The sequence below is a fragment of the Lontra canadensis genome, unplaced genomic scaffold, assembly GCF_010015895.1.
Source record: "Lontra canadensis isolate GAN:19392208 unplaced genomic scaffold, GSC_riverotter_1.0 scaffold24, whole genome shotgun sequence".
In the NCBI taxonomy this organism is placed as follows: domain Eukaryota; kingdom Metazoa; phylum Chordata; class Mammalia; order Carnivora; family Mustelidae; genus Lontra; species Lontra canadensis.
This window is the reverse complement of record NW_022631018.1, coordinates 16,662,083-16,682,975: the sequence shown is the minus strand read 5'-3', so window position 1 is coordinate 16,682,975 and position 20,893 is coordinate 16,662,083. Positions and strand designations below refer to the sequence as shown.

Genomic DNA, 20,893 nt, shown 5'->3' with positions numbered 1-20,893 from the left:
TGCCACTTCCCCATGGGCTTCTCAGCTTTCTTTCGACTTTCTGAGACACAGGAAAGAGAAGCGAACTAGGGGGGGGGGGGGGGGGGGGGGGGGGGGGGGGAGGAGGAGGAGGAGGAGAAAGGATTCCTTATACCACAATTTTAAATTCTCAACAAGGATGCTGACCCATTTAAAATCCTTTTTACCTGGAGGCTTTTGTTTTTTTGTTTTTTTCTCATTCTCATTGGGAATCGGAATGGTCTCGTCCCTCTCTGAGATGCCACAAGATGGAGATCAGCGGAAATGCCTCTGACATCAGCCAATCCTCGAAGCACATGCAAGTACCCTTCCTGGGTGGTCCTACACCCACTGTCCTCTCGCCTGAGGAGAGCCACCCTCTCCAGACATGGGAAGTTTCCTCAGGATGAGAAAATAGATAAACTAAGTAGGCAGCTGATGTCATTCAACCATCGCCTTATCAGGCCACCATCTTCCTTCAAAACTTCACTTCTGTTTTATTCTCTTAAAAAATCATTTGTTGGGCGCCTGGGTGGCTCAGTGGGTTAAGCCTCTGCCTTCGTCTCAGGCCATGATCTCAGGGTCCTGGGATCGAGTTCCGCATCGCGCTCTCTGCTCAGCAGGGAGCCTGCTTCCCATCTCTCTCTGCCTGCCTCTCCGTCTACTTGGGATCTCTCTGTGTGTCAAATAAATAAATAAAGTCTAAAAAAAAATCAGTTGTTGAGCCCTGCTTTGTGGCAAGCATTGTGTGTCAACTGTCAGACTAGGTATAGCACAAACATCTTCTTTTCTCTCTTGAGTTTGATGCTGTTTTCCCAAAGGTCAGATAAAACAACCACTAGCCACTGGGGGTTATTTAAATTTAAATTGCTTAAAACTAAGTGTAATTTAAAATTCAGGTCCAGGATAGCCACATATCACGTGTTCCGCTGCCCCCTGTGGCTGCTGGCTCCCCTGTTAGACGGTCCACATACAGAAATCTCCAGGACGGCAGAAAGTTCCATCGGACAGCGCCGTCACAGAGCTTCCTGTGCTGTGTTTTCATCTGCCTAGAATTTCCAGCCAGGATCCAGTCAAGAACAGAGCTACTCCCAGAGTGGGGCCGACCAAGCTCCCGACCTTATCATTCCTGGGGCTCCAAAAGCTCGAGTACAGTGAAGGGAAAAGGAATCCAGGAATCCATCTCTTGCGAGTAGTCGGGTACGTTGTGATAACCCGAGGATGCCACGGAACAGCCAGGATGCCGCCTCCTTACTCACACTGAACGACACACACAGGCTTACTGCGTTTACGGAGAGGGACGGGGGAGAGCACGTGAAGAACAGAGGCTCAGAGCCGCTGTGTCGCACTCAACCCGGACGTGGTCGCCTTATAACTCTCTCTTTCCCATCACGGGTTACGTGGACTCGGCTCGCAGGTCTGTGAAACCCGAAAACTGAGAGCTTCACGGTGTCCCAGCAGCTGTACCCAGCGGCTCCCTGGCCATCGCCATGCCACAAAAGGAATCTACTGAGTTAGCCCAGAAGTGCTATGGTGTCCCGCGGGTCACCATGAGAAAAAGAGAAAGGAGGAAGCTCAAGAGACTCGGGAACATTCAAAGAAGGCAACGAAGACCTCCGGTCGGGAGGCTAAGCTCTACTCCGCAGAGCGGCTGAGACAGACAAATGAAAAGACTATCGAGATGCATGACAAGCGGGGAGCCTGGGGGGCTCCGTCGGCTACGCATGGCCTTCGGCTCAGGTCATGATCCCAGTGTCCTGGGAGTCAGGCTCACCGACTTCTCCCTCTCCCTGTCCCCCTTGTGCTCTCATGCTCTTTCTCTCTCTGTCAAATAGATAAATAAAATCTGGGGGTAAAAAAAAAAAAAAAAGTTCATAAAAAGGAACGGAAAGGGAAACACCAAACAAAAGGATGACGGTGGGGGGTTGGGTGGGGGGAGGATGGAAAGACCCCACATGGCACAGCAGCACCTGCTATTCTAGTGGACAGGCACGAACCGTCCCCAGCTAACGCACTGTCCAATATGATTAAACAAAAAGGAAAGGAAAAAAATGGGAAAATGAGAGTTCCTTTGCCCAAAGTCCCTGCACAGGGAGAAACAGTTATGAAAACAGTTACTAAACAGTTATTAAAACAGTTATTAAAAGTTATTCAAACAGGGGAAAAAAGAGAAGAAAGCATTGAAGAGGGTGATTACTAAAGTCTGCTTTTTTGGAGATGACTTTATGCAAAAACCACCTAACTAGGAAAGATTCATTAGGCCAGTGGGCTTTTGTGTCTAAAAGGTCCAGGAGACACATCCTGAATTGAAAGCCACCTTCTACCACCAGTGCGTCGTGAAAGGAGAACCCCTCGTCCCCACTATACACAACTTCAGGTGTTACTACCAAAGGTCCTGTCCCTGAGGTGAACGTGAGTGAGTTGGGCCTTGTGACACAAGGAGGCAAGGTTATTTGGGGAAAAGATGCCCGGGTTACCGACAATCCTGAAGATGATGGAAGCCGGCATGCAGTCCTGCTGGTCTGATACAAGGAACTCCTTTTACTGCAGACCACACCCAATCAGGAAAACCCCCATTTCCTGGTGATTCTGATGATCCCTAAACAGCCTTACCTATCTGCAATCATCAAGAGAACGATTCATCCTCTTGTTAAAAAAACATGCAAAGAGGGGAGCCTGGGGGTTCAGAGGGTTAAGTGTTGGACTCTTCGGTTTCGGCTCAGGCCATGATCTCAGGGTCCTGAGATCGAGCCCAGCGCCGGGCTCTGTGCTCAGCGCGCAGTCTGCCTGAGATTCTTTCCCTCTGCCCCTTCCCCCACTCAATGGCCTGGGCGCTCTCTCTCTAAAATAAATGAAAAAAATCGTAAAAATTAAAAAACCCAGTTTTACAAAAGAAAATTAAAAATTAAAGAGAACACCATCAAAAGACAGAGACCTGAATTCAAGCTGTGTGACTGCACACAAATTGTGTTACCCCTCTGACCCTCAACTGCATCATCTACAAAATGAAAAAGTAGACAAATTCTAAGTTCCCTTTTACTTCTGAAATTCCTGGAACCAAAGGCTTTATTTAGTTTACATAATATCCAAGGAACTGTACAGACTTCAGAGATACGTAAGATAATAATTCTAAGAGCTTATTAAAAAGTAGAAGCTAGCCGAAAGAAAGAAAGAAAGAAAGAAAGAAAGAAAGAAAGAAAGAAAGGAAAAGAAAAGAAAAGAAAAGAAAAAAAAGGAGAAGCTAGCTATGTAGGACTAAATAATTGCAGAAAGGACATTGTAAGCTTAATGAAAATAGTACCACCAAAGCATCCTACAGAACCTCCTCCTTAACTATCCGGAAGACATGAAAATATTTACCTCTTTCACTTTATTAAAAAATTAACAACATAGTGGTTCCCACAACACATACAAGGTGTTTAATAATTTTAATTAGATAAACAGAATAATAATTACTATTACTTTTGTTACAGCACTGATGATCTAATATATACCTAATATATTAGGATGTCTACAAGCCACTTCCCCAGGTAACTCATTTTGTCATCAAACAGCTCTATGAAGGAAACCATCTTTGGTTTTCCTTGTTTTATAGATAAAGAAACTGAAGTGAAAGGAGTTAGTTGCTAACCCACAACCATACAGGTAAACAATGGCAGAGCCAAGATTCAAAACCAAGACCACACAACTATAGTGCACAAGTTTCTTCCACTTCTTAAGAAACTGTTTACTTGCTTATCACCAGGAAGGAAAAAAAATGAGAATGCTCCCAGACTTACTCTTAAGAAAACCAGCTAATGTCACAAATCGGCCATTTCCCTCTATATTTTTTCAGAAGACAGAGTAGCAATTTATCTCTCTGGATGGATTCTTGAGCCAAAATATTCCAGCCTACACCAGGTGGCAATTTTAATGGAACTGGAACCAAGTTCATGACCCTCTATCAGAGTTCCAATGTCCTGAGACCTTTATTAATTGAATTAGGCACAAGACAAAGGGAACTGAAAAGAGGGTAAGCTAAATTTTCATATTGCCTTGGGCAAACGGCAGAGAGAAGTGGGCCTTTTTTTCCCTAAGGAACCGGGTACCCACTTTATCATTTACAATTATTTTATAATTAGATTGGTGTTTTATAAGACAGAAGTCCCTGTCACCCTGACCTTCCAATGTCTCCTCCTCACTGCTATGGAGGGGACTGAGGGCCAAGTATCTGTGTTGCTTATTTCCCACGATTCCGTTTTTCAAGGACACTTAACATTTATAATGTCACCAAACTATCCAAATCCAAAATATTTCCATATTCTCTGCAGTGAACACATTCCATCACCACACCTCCTAAAAATACCCCGCTTTCCATCACTCAGTAGAACCACAAAGGTTATTAGGAGGCAATAAAATCCCTAGACAGTTTCTCTTTCCTACATCTGCACTCTCTTCTGATCAATTAGTTTCGGGGAGGCTGGAGGTGGGAAATAAAGGAAATAAAATTCAGGCCACAAATCCTTATCTTAATCCCACAAAGAGCACCGGCAAGCACCAACTGGTGAGGGAAAAGCTCAACCGTGCAAGGCTTTCCTGCTCCGAACGCAAGTTAATCATTACCCAAAATCCATCATTGAAGTATTACTCATAAAATGTCTGCTTCTCAGCAAAAAATATCACAGATGCCGGCCCTATTCCATCTCAGGGCACATGTCAGTATTTATGTCACTGAGGGGAAAATAGGTCTGCATTTGATTCCCACAGATTAAGCTCATATTTATAGTAGACAATATCCCTTAGTCCAGAAAGGTGCTTTCAAATAATCTAATTTAGAGAAGACACTCCATTTTGGAATTTTTCAGCAATGGCAAGACATGTCTCCTGGTCCCTGCCCCCCACATCGGAGCCCCTAATCGAGAAATCTGAGGGCTTAAAGGCTCGGGCTTTTTTGTGATGATCTATTTGCAAACATCCCTCTCTTCTCTCCTGGGCCTTTCTCTTATCAGTTACAAACATTCTTCACCAGCACCCTAAGCCCAGAAAGACCAAAGATAAGTAAGGATCAAAAATGTCAATGGTTATTTTTTATAATGGAGTTGGGGTGGAGTGGGGGGGATATTGACACCCTTAAGACTGACCAGATTGGACAATCCTAAAGGGACAGAGGCACGGAGTTAATGTAGAAAATGTCAGCTAACTCCCACACACACCCCCAAGAGACTAGGAGTGTCAGTGGCTTGATTTCTTCCAAAGAAGAAACAAGTCCCTCCCCTTTCTTTTGGGTACATGTACTCTCCTGGAGCAGATGGATTTCATAGTTTTCAAAGGCAAGGTCTAGGTCAAGCCAATCAGAAAGGATGACTGTCCTACTGGGGTGACAGTTCCCAATGCACTTTTCTGCAGGAAAGGCCAGTGGGCCCCCTTGCCTTCAAGAACAGAGCAGTGGGGCCTTATAGACAGACGTTTTGCCACACCACGTGCACGGCAATGTATCAGACCCCGTGGCACATATGCGACCAAGTTTAAAAGCATCCCTCCAAGGGACACGTGCATAACAGGCACCCAAACCAGACTGGAATCTGCTCTCTTCCCCAAAAGGCGTCATTTTCTCTTTTACAACTAAACAGAGCATCACCTCAGGGAAAACGTACCTTTACGCTTTGGTCTGTTTTGAAAAGAAGAAATTAAAAGAAGCAACTGGAAGGAGCACAAGTACACAGGAGATGAAGAGAGAAGCGGAGCACGGGATGGAGGAGAGGGCGGGCGGGCGTGGGGAGGGGAGGGACGGGCGCAGGTGTGGCGGACACGCAGGTTTGCTGTCCCCCAAAACACGTTCAACCCACTAAGGTAGCAAATGAGGAAAACATGTCGGTTTTCTTTTCCAGCAGTCGAACCATAAATGGTTGCTCCAGAAGTATCAGAGATTATTGGTCATTTTGAGCATTCTTGCTGGTGAGAAGCCAGCATTCCAGCCAATTTGAAATACTGGCCCCAAGATGCCCTAGATCTTTTGTTTTTCAAATGCAGGAATGTCAGCCGCTGGACAAAAAGTGATGTATACTGTCTAGTGGGCAGCATGCTGGCCAGACACCCAATTCGGAATGTGTCTCCCGGTACCCCGGGTTCCGGCTCAGCCATCCTCTCCAGCCACGGCCACGCCCCGAATGAGGACTATGCCCAGAACGGAGGAAGAACGCCAGCGGCATCTGAACAAAACTGAGGTCTAAGCCATCACCTCCGCAAATGTTTCAAGCTAGCCCGGAGCCAGGGCAAGTTGGAGTTCAGTCGGTCTCTTCTTAAGGAGGCTGATTACTTCTAATTCCATTCTAGCTAATACCTGCCTGAAAGGAGCCCAGAAAGCCCGAAAGCCCCCAAATTAAATGTGGACAAGCCTCCTATTTTACGAGCTTTTAGAAAGATCTTACGAGCTTTTAAAGTGTTCTCAGCTACATAAAATGGCAGAACCGCTCTCACTTCAATCACGGGCTTAGAAAAGAAAACAGCATTAGGAGTTGAAAAACCGGTAACATGTATTTTGTCCATATGGATTTTTAAAGTGTACCTATGACATCACATGAAGCCTACAGAGACCCTACATTTTTAAAATTCTTTCCGTAAGTGTAATTAACTTGCAATGTTATAAGAGTTTCAAGTTCCAACATACGGATACAACAATTTTACGTTGTTACTCAGGGCTCACCACACCAAGTGTCAACACCGTTTATCACCATACAATATTACAATATTATTGACTAAACTCCCTATGCTATACTTTTCATCTCCCCGACTTTTTTATAATTGGAAGTCTGTATCTCTTAATCCGTTTTATGTATTTCACCCATCTTTCCACCTGCAATCCCTCACGTTAAGCCAGAGAAGCTGCGCACAGACATCCCAGTCTGACCTGCAGGTCCCAACCTTGACTGTGAGGCAGCGAAACCGTGCTGGCACCATGGTGGCCCTCAGTCTGCTTGGAGCATCGTCATCCTACACACTGTGCATTTTCCTGAAACATCACTCCAGGATTCTCCACCAAAAAGAGACCCTTGGAAATTTCCATTCATTTGGAGGAGCTCCTATAATCCGAGTGAGGATAATCATTAAAGGAGAGACAGCTGACAAACAGGAGAAAGGCCTGCATCCCAGCGCTTCGGGGGGCCTTCCACTTTGCGAAACATTCACTAAATGCCCTCTCTCATGGGAAGCTCACTACCACCTGTCATTCATTCACGGGAACGTTCCTAGGCGGCATTCTCAGCCTACCCAGACTAAATGGCAACAGCATATCCTCCAGGTGCGGCAGTTAGGAGAATCCTTACAGTAAACAAGAGGTGGCCTGCGGGGGAGGGGAACGGAGAGAAGGCTACGAATGTTTCTAGCCCAGGACCTACTACTTCCAAGAACCGTGTGGCAACAGGGAAGCAGAGTAGAAAACCCCCACGAGTTGATAAAACATCAGTTTACCCACTCTCTGCCCTGCTAGTGCGCAACGCACTGTGGTCGAGAAGTTCTTTTCCAAACTGGTAATTGACTTTGTGGTGGAGAAGCATTTGTACCATCGTGTTTCTTCCTTTAAGCAGGTGGAGCAGATGAAATACCCTAATACCGTCCAGAAGTCCTACCCGCCCCCGCCACAGCTCTGCTGCTCTTCGCACTACGATTTAGCCGCCACTGAAAATATATTAAACGTAAAGTCCACAGACCAAAGACACAAGAAACTGGTAAAAGGGTCACAGGATACCATGAGGTCGGACTCTACGTCTCCACACAGACATGGGCCACTTCGATGTTTCACTATATAAATTATCTGCTACTTAGACATTATTCTGAATATCACAAACACAAAACGTGTATGCTTAGAGACTAAAAGAATACACAGGCAATCCGCAGTTACGCAGTATGGGTACAAATCCCTGAACTGAGTTATTTTTTTTTCTAATAACGGTTTTTCCGAGAAATATTTTCTAAAAATAAATTGTGTCATTAATACATAACAAAGAGCTAATAAAAGGTGGGCAAAATAGTAGCATAAGCAGTTCCAAGCTTAACCGACCAAATAATAATGTTTAAAATAATGAGGCATCCTAGTCCCTCCCTAAGTCACAGTCTGTTAACTTACCAGGAGCCCTAGCAGCAATTCGGGGCCATACAACAATTTACAGAATAAATTAAAAATGAGCGATAAGAAGCTTGGGTGCACTCTATAATCTAGTAACTATTTCTAAAGTTCCTAGCCTCATTTTTTCATCTATTCTCATAATAACTGACTAAATGAGATACATGGATTCATGTCATGCCGAGTTTATTTCTAATCAAGATAAGCGTCCGGTGGCTGATCAATGTAGCCTCATCTTCTCTAAAGAACCAGAAAAAGAACACAATGTTTGACTGAACAAAAGTAGCTAAACACTGTGGTTTTACACCCAAAAGTCCAGCTCTCCACATGCAATTTACAGAACTGACAACTGCCACCTCTTGCTTATTATGTTAAAAGCAAACCAAACAAAGAAAACATTGTAACTTATTTAAAAACACACAACTGCCCTCCAAACAGCTCTTCTCAGAACAAACCCTACACAGAATGGGTGGCAAATATCCATTTTTTTCAATTGATGTAGGAATACAATAGTAATAATTTAGGCTCAAGTGGATTATGTTCTTAATTTATCCAGCTGGGATGCTTTAAATCTAAAATAGGCAACTAATCTCCAGTTTTCATTTCCTATCATACTGCATTGTCCCAGACACATAAAACAGTACTGTCTATAAAGCAAGAGAAAAAAATAAAATAAAAAATGTTAATATTGTGTCAGGATGCCCATGAACATTCACATTAAAGCAGTAACAATATTCCCTCAAACACATATTCACCACCACCTCTTAATGATTTTGGCCCACATCGCAGGAGAGTTTAGATTGAGTACAGGTGAAGGTAGCATCCAGCTTTTCGGCTGTATTCATGAGAGAACATATAGAAACTTCGCTGGGACTCCTATGGCTCACGCTAATGGAACCTTTAACAATTTTCCTGATTCCAAGGTATGATTTCCTTTTTGTCACTGCTAACATAAACTAAAGAAATCATGCCCCATAAGCACTACAGATAATATGCTAAAGAAAAATAATCCCAGCATAAAAGGCAATAGAAATGACTGGTACAGAAGTTAAATCAAGAATACAGCTTCCTTCATTTTAAAAATATTGTTGTGACCAGAATGAAGTTACCTAAGCAACCATTCTAAAGCACACACAGTATTCAAATGTATCTGTTATGGCGGCTTGGTGTCTAGAAGTTTGTTGCTGATAGCATTGTTCTAAAATGTATAGAACTGTCAGATCAGTTTGTGGTGGGGGGAGGGGCTCTAAATATGAAGGTTTAACGGTCATATGGCATTGAAATATTCGTAAACAAAATCGTAAAAATAATCCATAGTAAAAAAATATAATTTAGGCTAAAAAAAAAAGAATTATTTAGTCATAAGTAAAATCTTTAAACCAACCATAGATTCACAGACACATTCACTCTTGTTGCAGAACTGCAAAGTGGTCTTTTCATTCCTAACGTGTTATACATTTACATAATCCTTACAACCCAAAGGCTGAGGGGGAGTATATGAAAGAGCTTCTAAAAACTATTATGCATTGTATAAAAGCACATGTATCACAAAATATGTGGGATGCCCAAACTTCCTGATAATTCTGACTGCAGGTTAATCTACAGGAAATCAGCAGACAAAGGAGCGCGCAGAGGATGGCTGGCCTCATTTACTTCACTGTGTCTCCACACAGTGAGAACATCCGATTATCAAGTATGGTGTGCAGTACTTGGCAATCTGGGAAATCCACCAGGTGACAAAATTGATATACACTCTACCCCACCCCCCGGGGGGGGGGCGGTTAATCAAGGAAGCCGAAAGTTTCCCTCTCTCCAAGAAAGTGAAGAAATTCTTACCTTTCTGTACACCAACATGTTGGGGGATTCGTCCGCCACCCCGTTGCTGGTCTGCCCGTAATTATTCCCCTGGGCCATGTCACCCCACACTTGGTCTGCTCTCAGATACTGGAATTACTGGTGTGCGTTCTGCAAAGGGCCAGGGAGACCTCAGTCAGAAGCGAATGGTGGTGCTGGGGGGGGGGGGGGGGCATTTGAATCCTGCTCATAACCCACAGCCCCCACTGCACATGGAGCACATGTACATGACTTACATGTCCAGGCTGGCTGCAGGAAGTGGCACAGAAATAGATTTTTTAAAAAAAAAGAAAGAAAAGAAAACTGAATTTACACCTACAGTACCCTCAGGGAGTTGTAAGAAATGACAATCCTAAGCATTTGGCTATGGTTTTAACTGACTTCATCTCCTGGATACTCCTCTTAAAAAGTATCTGACGCTCGCCTAAAAAAACCCACGGTTACCAACCCTGCGCGACAGAGTTCTCCTGTCTCCCCCTCTTGTTCTCCCAAGAGGGCGGAAAGGCAGCCCCCTGTGGCAGCACACTCGCTCCCAGGTACCTGGCTACTCGCCCCGCAGGCAGCGCAGCAGGCAGGCCCATCCCCGTGGCATTCTCCCTTCGCCCCCCCGGGTCTCCCACACAGAGCCCGAGGAGCTGCGCCCACTTCCACCTGCCGCCCGCACTGCCCGCCACCGGGTCCCCTCCTCTTCCACTCCACTTGCGAAGTCAGGACGGAACCCTGCCCAGGCTTTGCCAGAAGGCACCAGAATCCGTCTCAGCCCCAGGACCCGGTGGGAGTCCCCCCTCGGGGCAAGTACCTGGGCTACCGTGGGTCGCAGCCCGCCTGCAGGAACCTGAGAGCCGCCCGCCCAAGAGCAGCAAACCCGGGAGCCCCCCCAGCCCAGCTCCCGCCGCCCGGCTCTCCCGGCAGCACAAATGGCAGCAGTTTCAGCACCGCGGACCTGGGTGAGCGCGGCGCCCGCAGCCCGGCTGGGGCGCGGGGCTCCCGGGGCGGCCGCGCGGCGGGGCGCCGAGCGAGGGTGGGTGCGGGGCGGGGGGCGCGGGGCGCGCGGGGCGGCGCCGCCTCCTCCCCAACCACCTCCCCTATTTACCTCCTCGGCCAAGGTCACGGCCCCGCGGCGTCTGCGCTCCGGGGCGGGCTGGGTGCCGGCGCTGTCAGCTGGCGGCAAGCGGAGCAGCGAGGCAGGGCAGCCTCATCACCCTCGGCGGATGCGGAACCGCGCGGCTCAGGCCCCCGCCGCCGTGCACGGGCGGCCCCGGCAGCCCGCGGCTCGCGCCCGCTCCCCCCGCGCTCCCCCGCCGCCCGGCCGGCCCGCTCCCTCCGCCGCCTCTGCTCCCGGGCGCGGGGACCCGCCGAGCGCGCGCGGGAGCCGAGACGCCGGCCCGTGCGCGCGACTGGGAGGCGGGAGGAGGGGCGGTCACGTGGGCCCGGCGGCCAGAGGTGCGGGCTCCCGGGCTCCGGGCTCCGCGCTCGCCGCCCCGCCGGCCGCCCCCGCCGGCCGCTCTCGCGCCCCGGGCCCGGCGGGCGCACACCACGCGCGGCAGCCGGTGTCCGCGCCGCGGGCGGCCTGCGGACCCGAGCGGGGCGGCGAGCGGCCGCCGGAAGGGCAGGGCGGGCGGGCGGATGGAGGGATGGAGGGATGGAGGGGTGGAGGGGTGGAGGGATGCGGGGGTGGAGGGAGCCCCGCGCCGCCGGCGCGCTTCATCACGTGCCCGCGGACTCCGCCGGCAGCGCGAGGGCAGCGGGGATTGATTACCGCTGTGCTTAAGTGACGAGCGTGGAGAGACACGAGAAGTCCTGGGAGTGAAGGAAATGGCCAGGTCAGATTGAGCCGCTCAGCCCGCAGCCTGCGGCTTTCACAGCTTCCTCCCAAGTTGGGGAGTCGGCACCGGTCTGGAGGCTGCGGGCGCCGCGGAGACCGGCCACCTGTGCGACTGAAGGGCCGTCCCCAGCTGCGCGCGGCGGCCCGGGAAGGGAGGTGCTCCGAGCGCTCGCCTCTGCCCACGCTCTCACCCCCTCGCGGGCTTCAGAGAGGACCTGGGGTGCTGATCCCCCGGAATTAGTCTTCAAGTCGCTGTCACTAATTCCCCTCTAAGGATTAGAACGACAGGAAGAAGCAAGATCACTGCTGGCCCAATTCTGGTCAAGAAACTTGCGTCTCTGGCTTTTCGGGGCAGATTTGGGAAGCTATAAATATCTGAAGTTTTCTTTCCTCAGCGGGGCCAGGTGTGGGGGAAGACGGAAGATAATCCAGACAACCCCTTCTTAATCCCCTGGGGCCGAAGAGAATAACGTTACCCTGGTAGCAGGGACGACTGTTCAGAGCAAACCATGGGGTCCAATGCGTTTCCCCAGTCCCACCCAGGCAGGCAGGTTTCACCCAAGGAGCAAAGAGTTATCTAACCTGTTCTCAGTTCTAAATACTGCCAGGCAAACGTTACTATCCCAACCCCTTTACAGACACCCTAGTCTGACCCATCTCCCACTCCTCTCCAGTTCCCAAAATTTCTGCATTGTGTGCTCTGGAAAGTATGCTGTTTTTTTCATCAAAGTTGCCATTTTTAAAAATTCTTCTCTACTGTTTCCTTAAGTCTTGCTGTAACCAGACCTACCTCTTCCCCTTCAGCCCCGTTCTCTTCCCCTCTGCTCAGTCTACTTCTGGGAAGTTGACATGAATGGAATTAACAAATCTGGAAAGAATAAGGAGGCACCTCACTCAGCTTGACCATTGTTCCTCTTAAGGAAGACCTGCCTGAAGGAAGCAGCCTTTCTCCTTTGCATCACAAGACGAAGGTTCTAACCCCGTTGGGGGCCATGCCCGTGCTCATCACTGGTGGATCTAGCAGATAAAATAGAGCCAACTGTGTATATTTTATACACAGAGTGTAAAATACACCCCGGCTGCAAAGGACCCCATCCATCCATCCATCCATCACCTAGATACATGTATATCTATATCAACATAGACATAATCTTGCAGAAGAGATCTATATGTAGATATAGCTATGTATAAAATCTCCCTTGACACACTTTCCACTTATTCCTGCCCTATTTTTTTGCTTCCTTTGGCACCAAGAACTTCCTTTTCTTTTATTTTGTCTTGAACCCATTTTATTCTGGCAACAACCTCCATGTTACTAAACCAATAGTGAATTCTCAATTATATTGAATGAGTTTTCAGCAGAAGATTAAGTTGATCAGCTTCATGATAACAAGGATAGTGTCTGTTTAAGATTTTACTTTAAATATTTGAGAGAGAGAGCACACGCGCATGAACAGGGGAAGGCAGAGGGAGAAGCAGACTCCTTGCTGAGCAGGGAACAGGACCGACTGATGGGGGCAGATCCCAGAACCCTGGGACCATGACATGAGCCAAAGGCAGATGCTTAACCCACTGAGCCACCCAGAAGCCTGATATATTGTCTGTTTAGCTCACGCCATATATCCCAGGCATAGTACAGTTTCTAGCCCACAAGTAGATGCATTTATCTAAATGAATCAATGTATCTAATCACAACAATCTGATACATAATTTTTATATTTAGTAATACATTGTTTGCATTATTATCTCATTTAACCCTCTAAAGCCCTCGTTATAACTGTTACCTCTTTTGTATCAATACACCAATAAGGAAGGCGAGGATCAGAAATGTTAAGTAAACTGCCCCATTCAACCCACATAACCACTAAGTGGCTGTGGTGGTTTGTACCAGTCAACTTGATTAGCTGGAACTACATTTCCCAGCATCCCCTCCCCTGTATTCAAGTGAGTAGAGGAATTTGTGCAAGATTGGGAAAAGAGTGAGACAGCACCTATTCCTCTCTGAAGGTCTTTGAAGTTTGTGTGTTGGCATGTGTTGGGTCCCAGAAGGTTCTAGCATGTCCTTATTCTCCCTCACTTCACATTCAGATTTCGTTCCATTCAAATTTCGTTCCACCCCTGAGGAAGAGTAGCCCCACACACCTTACAAAAAGCCTGAATGTGGACCTACAGAGGCAGCAGCCACACAAAGACCACAGATTTTCATTGACTTTTCTGTCCGCTCCACTTCCTGGTCTCCCTCCTGCACCTGGCCATGCCTGGCCTCCCAGCTTCCCCCATAAGCTTCAACCTGCCCGTCCACTTGCCTAAGACCCCAGGTGGGGGGTTAGTAGCGTCTTTTTTCAGATCTTTCAATTCATTATTCTGGAAAATAACTTCGCCTGCTTTCCTCACAATTATGTAAGGTCTTGTTCCCATAATGCACCCCGTACTCCATTGTTTTCATAGTGCTTCTACTTCTCGGACTGAGTGGTTGGCAGAGCTCACATCCAAGTCTTCCGGTCCTTTTCACTATTCCCCAAGAAATCCAAGTTAGAGAGGCAAAAACCTTGAAACCAATGACACATGAGAATGCAAAACTGAACAATGGAAGTATGAAAGGGGTTGATGTTCCAACAAGGCTCTTCAAGGACTAGTAAGAGGTCTACATGGAAGGTGATGAGGGAAGGAGTTTCTAGTAAGGCACAGAGGCAAATTCTGAAGCCCACTGGGAAAATTACCATGATAAAACTACAACTTCCTGAAGTCACACTATCTCTAAACGCATTAAAATATTCTCACCATTTCTGACAAAATTCACCCCACAAGCAACGTAAGGAAACTGACGTTCAAGTTAGGAAATTTGACCAGGATTGTATACCTTCTAAATAACCGAGTCTGGATGCAAACACACAGCTGTGTGAATCCAAACCCCTATGAAAACATGTGAAAAATGCCTCTAGCAACAGAATGAGTTTTTGAAAATCTGAGGATCTCCCACAAAGACACCTGTCATTCTCTTGTCTGTCTCATCTCTCCTCTCACCTGTCTTCCCTCCACACACCTAATGCACACCTTTCTCTCTGGGCCTTAATGACTCAAGGTGGTTAATGGTTACTTATGGTTGCAAAGCAAATATGGAGGAAGATTAAAGGACGAGCACCGTCCACTATTTCTTCTTTTGTTATTGTTAAGCCTCATCATTTGTGTTATTGTGCATTGGGACCAAAATTATGTCCATCATCTTAATGCTCCCAGGACTCACATTTTTTCCAGACATAACCTGAGGGAATTAGACTAGGTCTCTCAAAATCCATTTGGATCTTAGAACATAAGATTTTAAAATGTTCTCCTTGGTACTTTCCTCCTACATAATGGCCCTTTACGTTGTAAACAGCAAACAACATCGATATTGTGGGATATTTTTCTGTTTCTTTTCTTTCCAAAACCATGTAAATATGTAATCCTCAGCTATCATCATCCAAAATCATTTTTGTCATTTTCCTTACGGACCCTGTGTTTTGTGATACTTCTGTCAAACAAATTAAATTGTAAAATGTAATAATGCACCTCTTTTTCCATGCCAGATAGAACTTCTAAAAACTAAAAGCCCTGTTACTTCACTAAGTAAAGAGAATTCTACCCCAAATAGTGATATTTAAAGCCTTTGTTGTTATTTTGTTTGTTTGTTTCATTGTAGCTTCAGCAGTCTTATCCTAGGGGGAAAAGTAGAATTTTATGTATATTTTTGAAATATTGGACATCGTTGTAGCAGTTTGCTAGGACTATTGTAACAAAATATCACAGACTGAGAGGCTTAAAAAATAGAAATGTATCGTCTCATAGTTCTAGAGACTAAAGGTCCAAAAATAAAGGTGCAGACAGAGTTGGTTCCTTCTGAGGCCTCTGAAAAAAAGAGTTGTTCTAGGCCAATGTTCTTGCCTTGTACATGGCTCTCTCTCCCTGTGTCTCTTCACAACAACTTCTGTGGATGCCTCTGTGTCCAAATTTCCCCTTTGTATAAAGACACCAGTCATACTGGATTTGGAGCCCACCCTACTGACCTCATTGTAACTTAATTACTTCTCTAAGGACCTTAACTCCAAACAAGGTCACACTGTGAGGTACAGGGGGTTAACGCTCCCAAATTATCTTTTGGGGGGATGACACCATGTAACCCATAACAACAGTGTATATTTTTGCAAATCACTGGGGATGCCAGAATTTCTGAAGTGTGAACTACCTCCTTCTCGCCTTTCATCCCTTCTTTCATTAATCAGATTACTTGATTATTTGTTGTGCCTAAGAATGTGTTTTCACATATGTTATATAACATGTACACATGGAGTATATATAAAGAACGCAAGCAAATGTCATAGGTGACTTTTGCCCAAGGAAGTTTCCAGTCTACTTCAGAGGATAAAATTTCTTTTTCTCACAATTCACACTCAGTCTAATCTACAAATCCAGTTGGCCCTACCTGCAAACTATGTCCAGAATTCTCACCACCTCCTCTGCTGTCAGCCTGGTTTGAGCCTTGTTTTAATCTCTCCCGGGTGAAAACAAAGACCTAATTGCTTTCTCTGCCCCCATCATTTCCCATCTACATCTATTTTCAATGTCGCAGCCAGTGATCTCTTTAAAATGAAGTTATGTCGCTTCTCCATGTAAAGTCCTCCAAAGACACACCACATCACTCAAAGCATCTTCAAAAGGCCTATGAGGTCCTCATGATCTGACACCACGTTACCTCTTCTGACCTCAGTGCATGCTACTCTCCTTCTTTACTCACTCTGTTCCAGTCACACTGCCCTCCCTGATTCTTTCAATATTCCAGGCATGCCGCTGCCACAGGATATTTGCACTGGCTTTTCCTCCTGCCTGGAATGCTTTTCCCTCAGATAGACTTCCCTTTCTTTCTTTAATTCTTGACTCAGATAGCACCCTCTCAGCGAAGCCTATTCTACATACCTTAATTAAGATTATGTACTCTCTTGGGTGAAGCCTAGATGTTTCAATCAGTTAAGCATCTGATTCTTGGTTTCAGCTCAGGTCATGATCTCAGGGTTATGAGTTCGAGCCCCATGTCAGGTTGCATGCTCAGCCTGCTTAGGATTCTCTCTCTCTCTCTCCCCACCCCCACCCTGCCCCCACTCCTCAAACTTTCTCTCTCTCTCTAAGGGGGGAAAAAAAAAAGAGTATGTACTCTCTTTGCACTCCCCTTTCCCATTACCCTGTTTATTTGCTTTTAAGAGCACCTATCACCTTCTACCATTGTGTACTATTCACCTATTGGCTGTGTTTGTTGTCTGTCTCCCCTCAGAAGAAATTAAGTTCTGTGAGGTCAGGGATTTTTTCCTCTCCTATTCAATGCTGTATTCCCAGGGTCTAGAAGAGGATAGGCATGCAGTTGGCACCCAATAATTATTTGCTGATCTATTGTGAATAAATCCATAAACATTAGTCTGTTGGAAGACTGGATGGACTAGAAGAATCCAGTCAACAGCTTTGAACAAAACTGAATTAGCATCAGGTTTCACTGTGGATCGAAATGAACCACCCTTCAAACCTGTTTCTTGTGTGTCATAAGGGGGAAGGATAATTTCTTTTCCCACCACACACCCACTTCACAGAGGAATGGTTGAGAATTAATTAAATGCTAATGTGGAAAAGGCATTTTGAATTTCTAGGAGAAAGCACTTTATTAATTTGAGGCTTTTATTACACAAAAGAATTGTGAGCGACACAGGGGCAAGCAGAAAGAGGAGAACAATGTTGAAGGGATAATACTGTTCACAATACTACATTGGCATTTTAGGGGATAATTGATTTGAGATTGATACAAGCAGAGTGAAAAAAAAAGAAAAGTGGTTTGAGAAATCTTACCCCAAGGACAAGTTTTTTTAAAAAAATACCTTCTTCTCTGTAGTCAATTCTCAATTATTTATAGCACAATACCCTCATTAATGAATTACTCTCCACTTTCACAATCCTTTTGTCCATTTTATGGCCATTTTCCTGCTAAGTAGAGCTCCCATAGCAATGGCAGAGGGCTGGCAAGGAAGAAGAGTAAAAACTAAAATGTGTCCTTATCAGGAATTGGTTCTTTTCTCCTTTCTGTTGAAATGTTTAAACTCTGATCTAGATTACTTCCAGAATGACACCATTTTTAAATGTTATACATTTATTTTTCAAATAGGTGGAAAATTAGCTGAGCATATATTATGAGTGAGACACTGTGTAATGTGTGGAAAGAAATAGGGAACATGTTGAGTTCAGCTCCTGCCCTTTCATTTTTGGAATGGTAGAAGAGAACCAAAGACAGCATCAGCACATCTGAGCTGTAGCCCTGACTGCAATGTTTCACATCTAGGTCACAAGTGGGACAAGTGACTCGACCATCTCAAGCTCCAGTTTCCTTGACTATAAAACAAAACTTACATCATCTGCTTTCTCTTCCTCTACTGTGCAAATCTTTTTATTCCAGGACAAATGAAGTTATTTGGAAAGACAGTCTGGTAGTGATCATACTGACCACATCAGGAGAACAGTAGCCTGGAAACAGACCATCACTTCTGCGGCTCAGACACCAGGGGTGGCTAGAGCTACAGTAATTGAAAAACAGTCCATCCAACAGGCAGCGTATGGTATCCAGAACGTAGTAAAAACCCAAGTGACAGGATCAGAACGGTGTAACAAGGGATCCAACTTAGCACCGCTGCAGGATGGGTAAGCATGGCCAGAACAGGCTACATCTGGAGTCTCAACAGGCAGGGGGGTGGTGTGTGGATGCCTGGAAGCAGAGCACCCCCAGCCAGAGGGGGGGCCACTGGCGTTGTGACCCCAGAAGGAGGGGAAAACACAGAGCAACTCATTTCCTATTGGGTTTCTAAACACTTAACTAACAGTCTTCAAATTGGAAATGATAGAAGACATGATTAGAAAAATAAATAATAAAGATGAGAGGGATAATCCTCAAATAATAAACAGAGAAACCAGACACGGATGAAGTAAGCTTCCTTTCTCGAGGTTACACGGCTCAGCGGAATTAGATCCAGGATTTCAAGCCAGTCTCTAACATTCCAAATCTCGTGTTTTGTGATGTTGCTTCTAAGAAGCAACCAGGACTCAGTTTAAGGGAAGAAGTAGTAAAAGGGTACTCAATTGTTTTAAACAGTTTGCCTCACAGAGCAGTTCCAGTCATTTGCCCTCAGAGAATCTGGAAATGAAATTCTCAGGAACTTCTAAAGTGTGGGAGGGAAAAGATGATAGCAAAATAGAGTCAACTTGCCTCAAGGGAGAAAATGGATACCCAAATTACGTTGGTCCACAGACCTTGTCCATAGGAAAGCTTTATCCTAGAATTCAAGAAATGTTTGTTAAGTCCCTGGGATACCAGGCACCATGTTAGTCTCTGGTGATGAACAGTCCTTTCCAAGACAGAGGCCAATAGAAGGGACCAATGGGTCAGTCCCTGTAGCGTGTGGTATTCAGAACGTGTGCATCCAAAGTGTTGGGAAAGCACAGAGATGAGAATCAAGGACATTTTCTGAGTCTTTAAAACTGAGGGGAATCTTCCAGATGGACAGAGAGGAGGAACAGCACAGAAGCACTTCAGGTGGGTGGAATAAAATGTACCAAATTCCAGCAACACGAGGAAAGATGGATGGTTGACGAACAGCACAAAGTTTGGTACGGCTGGTTGTAAAGAGGGAGCGCCTTGGATGGAGATGAAGCCGGTCCGTACATTGGGGACAGACTGTGAAGAACCTACAGCTCGTCCTGAGAAGTCTGGTCTTTAAGCAATCAAAAGGTGGATGAGTTTTGAAAGCTTAAAGAGAAAAGTGGTGGTCGCGGAGGGCCAACGAGGGCCCGCCGACCACATGTCACACAGACCAGCTTCATGTGGTCCATACGCATGGTCTCTAGACTGACAAGTGAGGCCTACAGGACAACAGTGTCTGTTACTCAGCAAGGCATGTAGCGGTTTCTTCTGGAACAGCTTCATAAATGTGACGGTAAGATCAGAGTTTAAATAACAGACTAAATAAGGTCAGCAGAAAGAACACTGCTTAATTGCCCAGGACACACCTGAAAGGAGAACCTTCTCGGGAAGATTCTGAACGCTGACCTTACAATTTCCCTGTTCTAACTGGGCATGCACACAGTGACTCTATTACAGGTATAAAGAGCCCGTTTATCAAGTTTATAAACGGCATCGAGCTATGAGGAATAGCTCATGCACTGGAAAATGGCAGTGGGACCCAAAGAGATCAAGGCAGGCTGAAAAGATAGAGTGAACCACATAAAAGGGAAAATAGCAAGAAGAAATTGTAAGCCTCGAATCCAGATGGAGGAGAGCTGGCTTAGCACTAAATACAGGTTGGAAAAGATGTGACCGAACATCAGTTAAAACGGGGGGAGGGGGGACTAGGTTTCCGTTTGTTTTGGTTGTAGTTGAAAGCAAACTCAATATTGCTCAAAAAGAGCACACATCTGCCCCCAAAAAGCCACTCTGATGACTAGAAGAAAGAGACATTTTGTCAGTTTAAAAAAAAAAAAAAAAGGCTTGGATGATTTGGGATAATTATCTGAAAACATTAAAGGACTCTCAGGTAGAAAAAGAATCAAACAGCCTTTCAGGCCCCAGAGGACAAGCTTCACTCTAATGGGTAGTGGTCTCTGGCAGATAGATTTCAGTTCGACACCAGGAAGTACTTTCAACACTTGTTCGTCCTTAAGGAAGAGGTCAGTTACGCATCCCTGGAGGCGTCTGAGGGCATCTGGTTGACCCCGGTCTACAAGAGCCAGTTGTGACATTGAGAATGCCCGTGTAGGTGACCTCCATGATGTCTGACCACAAGACGAGATGGCGTAGGAGGAAGTGGATTGAAAACTGAGCACTACCATTTTCCTGGGAGGCTTTAAAGTGATTTTGACCTGAGACAAGAATGACATGAGATATTTAAAACGACATGACCAAGAACACGGTCTCTCTTTGAGTTCATTTTGGGCTTCAGTGGTGTCAGGGAAGACCTCACGTGGGAAAGGGGACGGACTTAGCTTTGAATGTTGGGTAGATGGAAAGGGGGTGCAGTCGCTATTTGCTCAAGGGGACCCATGACAGATGCTGCCTACCC

At 45.9% G+C, this 20,893-nt stretch overlaps 1 protein-coding gene and 1 pseudogene across 2 annotated transcripts in view; one reads left to right on the top strand and one right to left on the bottom strand.

Annotated features, from left to right (window-relative positions):
- The window catches only part of RGS7 (regulator of G protein signaling 7), a 492,581-nt gene extending 481,288 nt beyond the window's left edge, over nt 1-11,293 (bottom strand). The window contains exons 1-2 of one of the 2 annotated variants that reach the window (XM_032862939.1): nt 11,043-11,293; nt 9,932-10,060 (exon numbers count right to left, since the gene is read on the bottom strand). In XM_032862939.1, coding sequence (XP_032718830.1) covers nt 9,932-10,009 — 78 coding nt within the window. In that variant the 5' untranslated portion in view covers nt 10,010-10,060; nt 11,043-11,293. The remainder of the gene's footprint in view (nt 1-9,931; nt 10,061-11,042) is intronic. The other variant, XM_032862938.1, reaches the window with a different exon arrangement.
- On the top strand, nt 267-2,523 carry LOC116870638 (annotated as a pseudogene).
- Nucleotides 11,294-20,893: the final 9,600 nt, after the last annotated feature.